Source organism: Amphiprion ocellaris, chromosome 14 (genome assembly GCF_022539595.1).
Source record: "Amphiprion ocellaris isolate individual 3 ecotype Okinawa chromosome 14, ASM2253959v1, whole genome shotgun sequence".
Taxonomy (NCBI): Eukaryota; Metazoa; Chordata; class Actinopteri; family Pomacentridae; genus Amphiprion; species Amphiprion ocellaris.
The window spans coordinates 10,817,730-10,827,852 of NC_072779.1; the positions used below are offsets into that span (position 1 = coordinate 10,817,730).

A 10,123-nucleotide genomic window follows, 5' to 3' on the forward strand; every position below is an offset into this window, starting at 1 on the left:
CAGTGATTTCCAACCAGTAATGTCAAAACTACTTAACTCACTTACATATTAAAATAACCGTAGCTCCCAATCGATACGTACTCAGAGTTTGTGCTCACCTAAAGTCTTGCTATAGCTAAATCGACTGTATTACTGTATTATAAGGGACAGACAGTAATTTTGATAGTCTGACAAAACTCACTGCTTTTATGGAGGCTAAATATCTGGACGTTTTTTTGTGACCAGAAAAGGTAGTTTTGACACATCTATATTAATGTACATGTTTATGTTTATGTTAGGAAGTAGTCACTTCAGAACATGCAGTATGTAGTCACAAATAATTGATGTCATAGGGAGTAAGCCCAACATCTAATTCCTTACTGTCCTCATAAAAATAAATAAAAAAACATGAAATAACAGAATCATCTGGCTGGTTGATTGATGTCTTGTCATTTGATTTCAAATAAATCCTGAGAGACAATAGGTTCTAATGCGTAAGCCACAGTTAAGACGAGATTTAAGATGTACTGTACAAGGTGTTTTATAAATGTTTCACTTTAAAGTACTCTCTATTATGAGTCAAAGCAGAAATAGCATCGGTGAAATTCACCACTGATCGCTGAGGAACAAAATATGAAGAGTTGTTGTCTGGGGGATTGGTTTATTTTCTCAAAAAATGTTTCATCATCCATAACGCAACCAGAAGTTATCATGTCATGGGGACACTAATTACTTGTGTAGTGTACTCTCAGCGTAGTCACAGCGTGGCAGTAACTCCAAAGAGTGGCACCGAGCCACGACTCAGCGCTGCCATACTTCGCAGAGGAGAGTGATCTAATAAACTACTGTATATACTCTGTTGTTCATGTGGGAGGAGGAGGGACATTAAATAATCGACATCAAAAGCCTTGGCCTGTGCCCAAACATGGACCAGGAGGAGTGCAAAGTGGTAGATGTGAAGTTATGATAATTGCAGAGGAAAGAAAAAAAATTATAGCCCACTCTTATGAGTAATGCATATCTGCAGCACATATTAGAATGAGGCATCCAACATCTGCATTATTGATTAAAAATGTAACATTAGCACCTGCAGAAGCACAGCGAGCCTCTACTTTTGTTTTCAGCGTGTTCCATTTAGAGCCTCCTACTGGTTTTCTCCTGTCATTCTACAACATCACAAATATTTGGATGAAGCTGGTATTAAATGGGACAAAGTTTATGAATTTCATTGTGGAAAACTATCTCAAGTCTTGAATTTACACTAGCATGATTATACTTACTTTACATTATGCTCTGTGTTACGTAGGAAGAAAAAGCATTCCCTTATGTAACTATCACTGTCTGAAAAGACTGGCAGAAAAGAAAAAGTAAAACAACAAAACTGAAAACCACCTAAAGGCCTGTTTAATTGAGAAACAGTGTGAGCTCCAGTGTCTGAGCCACTGACAGATGCATATCTGCACTCAGAGGATAATACATGGAGCTGTTTAAATCGCTGATAGCCATGCAGTCCTCAGCGGAAAACGAATAAGCCCCGACACTTGTGAGATTACAAGCACGTTATTCAGACAGGCCACAAAATAGAAAGACAAATATACACAATCTCAGCAAAGCATAAAATGAATTTCCTTATTAATAAATCTCAAGGGGGGCACTGGCAACAGATAGGATGCACTTCTCCCAGGCAGCCTTTTAATATAATCAATGAGCTTCTCTTGGGGTGATTTGGTAGTGCTGGAGTGATCTATTTTCACAGCCTACACATGAGATTGAAAGAGATGTTATCCTACAAAGGCATTAAGGTAAAGAGGAAAATGTATTAGTTGATTCATGTCACAGCTGAAGGGTTTGGATTGGAAATTTTTGGCCTCTATAACTCAGTGCCCCTGCATCCATTTAACAAACACGCCTGAGCCATCTCTTGTATTCTATGCAATATATTCCTCCTCCTCCTTTCATTTTTACCTTCTTTTCACTATTTGCCTTTAATAAAAGCCAAATACACTCCCTCTAACCCAACACAACAGGAGCAGCAGTCACATCTCCCCTTCAGCTGATTGATGAAGCCAAAAAAAAGCATTTGTCCCTTTGTGGTTTATGTTGCATTACTGCTAATAGGGAAGAGGAGAAGAAGAAATGATGTGAAGCATTTACTGTATGTGTGTGTGCGTGTTCAAATGGGTGCAGTTCAGGAATACGAAAAAGAAAAGAAATGCAATTAATTAGACTGTGTTTGTTTCCTGATTACACTAATTGAAGCTCTAAACATGCGGGTCTCATCTAATAAAAGAAAGGATTTATTTATGAAGAGCAGCACCCTCAGACTAATCTGAATCAAGATTGAAAAGGAACTATGAACACACTGACTTTGCCCAAATTATACGTCCTATTTTCTTTCAGTGAACATACTCATTAAATCGCTGTCTCCAAGACCTGTTCCTTTCTCCAAAAGACAGAAAAGGGGCCTATGAAGATAGCTTTTTGAAGTGTCAGCTTTTGTTGTTGCCAACAATACTAGGTCAATTATTTTGGATGGTATAAAAAGCTGCAGGGAATTGAATGCAGCTTTTAAGCCATACAATGAGCCTGACACTGTGCTCTGTCATTCAGTTAGATCCAAAATTCCTCCTGTCATGGTGAATATGGGCCCCTGCTGCTGTGAATGATTTCCAGCTTAAAAGAGGCACACTTTGGCCTCATATGGTAAATTTTTAGGGTTTGAAACATAAAGGAGATAGGTTTTACTACTTAACTTAGTTACAATAATTCACGTTCATCCATTTTATGATAAACCACATGTGACGGTTATTGTGCATTTTACAGACAAAACTGACATACGTCCAAAGACTTGTACAACCATGGGATTAAACTATGTATTTTCTGTGAATAAACAACTAAAAATAAGCTGATGCTAAACACAAATCTATTAAACATGACAATAAAATTTAGTGGAAAAAAAAAAAATCAGTTTTCACAGAAAGTAAATAAACCAGGCTTAATTTGGGCCCCACTGTCCCCTCCTCACCTGCATGCCGCCACTGGGCTTCTTGTGATTTAGCAGCAGCTCCACAGCTCCCACCACCTCCTTGCGGATCGCGTGCAGCAGAGCATCGCCGACGTACACATTGAAGCTCAGCAAGAGCTCTATGATTTCCAGGTTCTCGTTCTCAATGGCAATTAGCAGAGCTGTGCGGCCGAGAGGATCGATGCAGTTGATGTTGATCTTGAAGTAGATCTCTGCCTCCTGACAAAATAAGATTGAGAATCAGGGTTTGTTACAACATCTCCTCCTTGAAATCTGGAGGTTAGGGGAACACTATTGATCTATCAGGAAAACACACATTAAACACATTTTGCAAAGGAAATGTAAACTCTTTACACCCTTCGGATCTAACAGAGCAGCTGCCAGGTTATAGATTTTTTTTTTTCTCAGAATCTGAGGGAGTGGAGTTTACCAGGTCTCTGTGGCCTACAACTCATCTCCATTTGAGGCTGCCAGTTCAAGAACGCTCTCCGCTACTGGCAACCAAATCCCCAACTGAACTCTTGGCAGTCAAGTTGAATTGTGGGACATGTAGGCACCAGACAGGAAGGAAGCATGTTTTCAATAGATCCGAGTATCTATCTCTTTCTACTGTGTTAATTTCAATAATTTTCTTTAAAACTTGTAATTCCATAACAGATAGAGAACTCTTTCATTATAAAAAGTTTTGGCAATCACAACCAGCATTAGCAGGACATACCAGCAATATTAATATTTCTACTGAAGGCCTAATAAAGGCAGTAGTGGAAATGTCAGCTTCATGAGAGGATTTTTAAGTTCATATCATAATGGAGGAAAAACAAAGAAGGGACAATTGCTTGCAGTGGTGATTTTGTCCTCCATCTCAATTTGGACAAGCTAAGTGGACAAATTTAAAAAGCTCTCGCAAAGAGCAATCTGCAATTATCAAAGGGAATGGCAATGTAATGCAACTCAAGTTTGAATTTTCTTTTTTTTTATAACTGTCCTTCATTGTGTTGTTAACTGGACTGCTACATGACAAGTGTTCTGTTCAGATTTTTTACGAAATATTGGGTACAGGTACTGAGTCCACAAAACACCTCATATCCAGCAACAGCCTGTGTCTACTACAGGTCTGACACTTGTAAATGTAAATCAAGGTGCCACATGCTATTGGAAAGGAGCTTTTATGGCTGCATGTTGGCCATAAATCTGCCCATTCTTTCTGAATCAATCAAACAGGGTTAAGGCTGTAAAGATTCGCTCAAATGAAAATCAATTTTTTACCTCGTCGTGACATGTAGTGTTTTCGCTGGAGGACATATCATGAGAGAAATAAGCAGTCAGTAACTGAGCATTTCTACCTTGGAAGTAGAGTGTGCTGCGCCAGGGTATGGTTGTGGTGTCAGAGTCTGCACACCAATTAAAAGGCATCTCAGCCCACACATAGACTGGATGCTGTGCTCGATATACACCTACTTCAACCACAAACACATCATGGGTGTCACATCAGGACATATCAAGAGATGATGCAATACCAAATAAATCAAATGGACAGTGAATACCATAAATATCCTGCAGTCAGCAGGTAAAATTTGCTAGTGTTCTTTTTTCTCTGTGGCATTTTTATCTCATCAGTGATGAATAACCCAGAAACACTGATTGCTCTGATGGATCCATGGCTTGTTTAAAGGGATGGCTTCATTTAAGAGATATGTTTGCTCATTTCTTGCTGGCTTGTACCCTGACTGCAGGAAAACGATGCCACCCAGTCTCAAAAACATGAATTTACAGGATTTTATAAGTAACTTAAGGAACCAATCCTGTCAATTTGTAGAGTGGGACTTTTTGTACCACCATTCTTCTTTAAAATTGAATTCTGGCTTGATTGAGTCACTCCAAAATTAGAAATTGCCATTGTGTAACTTAGAGTAGTCTGACAGTGTTTGAGCAGAGTTGTAGGTGAGCTGGGATGCTTGAGCTGCAGTATGATGAGGTGGATGGGTTGTCAGAGATAAAGGTAGGGACTAATTTGCATCCTCAGTTCCGCACATAATAAAGGCAGCAAAAATACAGAGATGCATTTAAGCAATTTTAAGGGATTAAGGGATTATTTTCATGGAAAAAAAATCTAACTTTGATGATCAGAGATGAGTTTTTAGGGGTTTAATCAGTCATGGAGGGAAACTTTCATATCCACCCATTCATACAACCATAATTTACAGCCTTGTGTGGCTGCATTCATTCATCCATTTATTAGTCAGTTTATTCAGTCCTCCCATGCATTAATAAATGCAAACACACCTCTAGAGCTTGTTTCACACTAGCATAGTCCCCCTTCTCCACCGCTCCGAGGTAGGCTTTCTCCAAAGGTGACAGCTCCGACTCGGCCCGCACAATTCTCAGCGGGATGCGGTCCCGGTATGAGGAGCTGTCAGTCCGCCGGTAGTACAGCTGTGACATCTCCCTGGGCTTCAGCTTACAGGCGCCCTGCTAATACTGCTACAGCTGCTGCCAGGCTGAAGGACTTCACACTAGAAGGGACAGCAACAAAGGTGTTAAAAGCAGGGTAGACTTGTTGGTATTGACCTTCACATGTAAGAAAAAATGAGAAAGAGAGGAAGCAGAGATGGGGACAGAGGAGAAAGGGCTATAAACAATGACAGAGACGATCCCTGCATTCATAATGTGATACTTATCCAAGCATCACAAAATTACATCTTTACCTGCAGACGAGAGGAGAACTGGAATGAGAAAAAGACTTTCACCAAATTTTAAACTCAAGCTAAATTAAAACTCAGCTCAAACTGTAGATGTGTCACTCAGTGGGTAATTGACACCGCATTATGTAACTCTTATGTACATTTTTTTGCAGAGTGGTTTGTTTTGTTGACCTTGAAGCCTTTAGAGAACTGCTTTTGATGTACAAGAGCTCAGAATTACATGTCATGCAATTACTGCAAACATACTAATCCATAAACTTACATAATAAAAATAAAACCATGTTTCACCTGACTCACCATGATACAGAACATCAGGCATGAAGTGTTGCATCTAGGTAGATTTTTTCATACTCTTACATTAATCATTATTTCAATGGATGGTGTTAGTGATACTTACTAGTTGATTAACAGCATGTACAGCTTCAATTTAAAGTTTTTTTGCAATCCAACAGGAGTAGGATCTTTCCATGTGATCTCCAAATACAGTGTAACAAACGAACATGCATGAGAAAGATGCATAAAAAGTAGCATCAGTAAATACATCTATGAAAAGCTTATTCTAAAAATGTACTAATCCTTAAACTGGATCTGAATCTCCTCAGACTAAAGCTAACTTGACAGCCACCAGTGAACAGATGCACAACACAGTAACCTTTTCCTGATGTTCTTTCGAGTATTTAAACCATCAGGGACACAGAGAATAAGAAAACAACAAGTGCAGGAGATTGAGAGAGTAAATAATAAAACAGGTGAGTTAAAAAAACAACATAAAATGGAAACTGGTACATGTTACCAGATATTAAAAAGAAGAGAGATCAAGTAGTTATCGCCTAATGCTCCCCTCTTTCTCTACTCTATGTCTCAGGACAACTCATTACTGTCTCGATCCAAGAAATAATGAGTGGACTCACAGCAGCCCAATTAGTTTAGGACAACAAGAGGAAAACCAGCAAATTTCCTTCATAAATATGTGTAAAAATATGCATGTCGTGGGCAAAGCGCTGGATCCTAAAATAGCACACTTAAAGGAGCAGTTCAATTTTGGGAAGCACGTTTTTGGGCATAGTTGCCTACTAAAATATCTAGACTGTGGATTATCTGTTTTCCCTTGTTTCTAGCCCTGATGCTAAGCTAAGCTAAGCTAATTGGCTGTTAGTGATAGCTTCGAAATTACTGACAGATACGAGTGTAGTACTTCTTACATAACTCTCAGCAAGAACACAAACATATCTCCAAAAATAGCAATGTATTCCTTTAATTACATCAACACGGTGCATGTATGCATTAAGTGAGTTCTCGGTAATGATGTGAAGGTTTAGGTTTTGAACTAGAAATCCCAGTGCTCCCAGTCTGCAGGAGCCAGAGTGTAAGATGTCTAAAATCCAGGCTAATAATAAAACAATTCATGCTTAGTTGGTGTTCCTTAGCAACATTTTTTTTCAAATTATACCACCTGTCATCTTCTATTATAGTCAAGGTGCCACTTTACTGCTAACAAAGTGCTCCCAGTGCTTTCTAATTTCTAACCGTGAAAGAAAAGAACCTAGAAGAAAAACCCCACTACCATAAGTCATCATGGAAGAAAAGAGGGATTTGCTCACTAGTGGAGAAGCATTTCCATAGCAGCTTTTCATACCTCATTTGAAAGCCTGGGCATTAGTTTGAAATTGCCATGGCCATTTGTGGAGCAATTTCACTATAAATCAAAATAAATAAATAAATCTCACAGGCCACAGAAGGCACCTGTTGTTCAGTAAAAAGAAGATATCCAATGCAGGAAGCGATTAACGATGGATACCAACATTATCATTTAGCATGTCCATCCATCCATTATCTATACACCGCTTAATCCTCATTAGGGTCATGGGGGGGGCTGGAGTCTATCCCAGCTGACTCAGGTGAAGGCAGGGGACACCCTAGACAGGTCACCAGTCTGTCGCAGGGCTACATATATAGACAAACAATCACTCTCACATTCACACCTACGGGCAATTTAGAATGATCAATTAACCTCAGCATATTTTTGGACTGTGGGAGGAAGCTGGAGTACCTGGAGAAAACCCACGCATGCACAGGGAGAACATGCAAACTCCATGCAGAAAGATCCCGGGAAAGCCGGGACGCGAACCAGGGATCTTCTCGCTGCAAGGCGAAAGTGCTAACCACTACACCACTGTGCAGCCCTCATTTAGCATGTCTTTAACAATAAAACCAACACTACATGCATCTGTTTAATATTGTCTTGCAAAAAGCATAAAATTCAGAAAATAATGATTTCAATCAACCCCCTTTAAAACCTAAAAAACTCAGAATGCATTCAATTCTGTTCAGAGACTCACTTCCTCCCTAATTTCATGATTAGTTCTGACATTGCAGCTACGATTTTGGTTGTCACTGTTCCACTAAAGGCTATAAATGCTTACACCTGAGTATGTTTCAGTGAATTTTTGGCAGATGTCACACACTGTACTTATTTGGCTGATGCTACCTCAGCCAGACATATGTTTTGCACTTTACTTTGAATAAAATGTTGTTGAACTTGCAACAGAAATTGACGCAAAAATACTGCTGCTCCAATGGTGAATCCACTCTGCAGAAACATTGTTCATAGAGGATATGTGGATCCTCTGCAGATATGTGTGCGTGCAAATATTCAAACACACACACACAACCTTCTGTGACTGGGCTTTCTCCTAGTAATCCCACAAATCAATGCACGATTTAGAGGTAGAAAATCTGAGTCTTCGCAAGAGTAAAGAATAACAGCAGTGGTGTGGTGGGAGGGAATATGTGGAGCAAAACATCTTTTATTCTGAAAGTTGCAGTGTTCAGATATCATTCCACTGATTAGATAATATTTCCAGCAGACCATGCAGCACATTCAGACAAGCCTGTCTTGCTACACAAGTAAAACAATCAGAAAATTGTCAGCCTTCACTTCACACATCTGTATAAATTGGCAGACAGTACTTAAATACACTCTCAGGTGACATTTTTATTTCTGTGTTTGTGCGCAAGAGATATTCTGGGGGTGGCATGGAAAACATAACTGTGGTTGTAAATAAGAGGGGACTCTTCCTCATACTTGCTGGGGTCCTCCGTCATGCAAAAGCTGAGGGACAGTAATTGTGCCCAGTTACACAGACCTAGAATCAGATTTTATCTTTAGAGCTTACTCCCGAATACTGAAAAGCCCATTTTGTTCAAATTTTAAAAATAAAAATAAAAATCAAGAACATCGGAGCGAAAAAAAAACTAACCTGTGGGATGTTGGACATTGGAACTTCCTCAGGGAGATCAATGTGCTTCCTTCAGAAAATAGAATAAAAACCATTCGCCTCAACTTCTTCAGTTCTGCATCCTCACAAACAAGAAAACATCAGAGTGGATCTGCATGAAGCTCCTGCTTGTTAATGTGTTGGTGTCTTGTGGTGCCAGTCCGTCTTTTTCTGCTTTTTTTAGTCTAGTCTGCATTCTCTCCTCTCGGTTTTTAGAGACTTGGCAGTTCTCCTACTCTACATCCACATTCGGTCAGTTTTTAATCACGATTTCCATTCGGTCTTAACAGGAGAGAAAAAAAAAAAACGCAGACCGGCGCACACCGCGTTCAGCTCACCGCGCAACAAATCCTGGAGACAGAAAATAAGCAAGAGCGAAGTTTCCTCGGCGGATTACACCTGGTTCTGCAACGCCTCCAGTTTTCCCCAGGGCGTATTTTCACCGCTGCTTTTGCCCACTCGACTTATCCACCTGTTGTGGGGTGATCGAGCGAAAAGCGGCGCCTCCAGAAATAAACGCAGAGCAGCCAGATGCCTGGCAGGCGGTCTGCGGCGCGCTGCTGCTGCAGACGGGTCGTGCGCACTTGGAGACGCATTGAGCACTGTGGCACTGCAAGAGGGAAGAAAATCATCCAAACAAGCAACTCAGCCAGACACCCAGCTTCGCTTCAAACGAATGAAAATCACTCTTAACATAGTCACTGCATAATCGCAATTTCGCACTCATTGTCTGATAAATAACGGATTTGGTTCGCTTTGGAAAGCAGAGAAATTGTTGTAAAATTTACATCAGTGCTGGACATTTTTAATTAAAGACGCTTACAATTGATTGTGGGACACACTTATTCCTGCAGCTCATGTGGAAAAGCACAATATTTCACTTTAATGCAGTGGGTATCCAGTGAAATACAACATTAGAAACAGAGAGACCACTGCTATGACCACTGCCCATGTCAGGCATGCTGAAGTGAAGAAACACAACTGACAGCAACAGCTCCCATCCTTTCTGCCTTCAGGCTATCTATCATGCTGCACATGCTTGGAGTTGGAGTCAGGCTTCCCACTGCAGCTTGTGGCCACACTGATCATACTCCCAACACAAATCCAAACCTGACTCTGTCTTGCACTTCCTCACTTTT

The 10,123-nt window shown here is 40.2% G+C and overlaps 1 protein-coding gene across 1 annotated transcript in view; it reads right to left on the reverse strand.

Moving 5' to 3' along the window:
• LOC111565880 (short transient receptor potential channel 4) overlaps positions 1-9,650 on the reverse strand; it is a 29,358-nt gene extending 19,708 nt beyond the window's left edge. Inside the window, exons 1-3 of the mRNA XM_035946544.2 lie at positions 8,967-9,650; positions 5,288-5,517; positions 3,005-3,223 (exon numbers count right to left, since the gene is read on the reverse strand). Of these exons, the coding sequence (XP_035802437.1) occupies positions 3,005-3,223; positions 5,288-5,446 (378 nt within the window). The 5' untranslated portion in view covers positions 5,447-5,517; positions 8,967-9,650. The remainder of the gene's footprint in view (positions 1-3,004; positions 3,224-5,287; positions 5,518-8,966) is intronic.
• Positions 9,651-10,123: the final 473 nt, after the last annotated feature.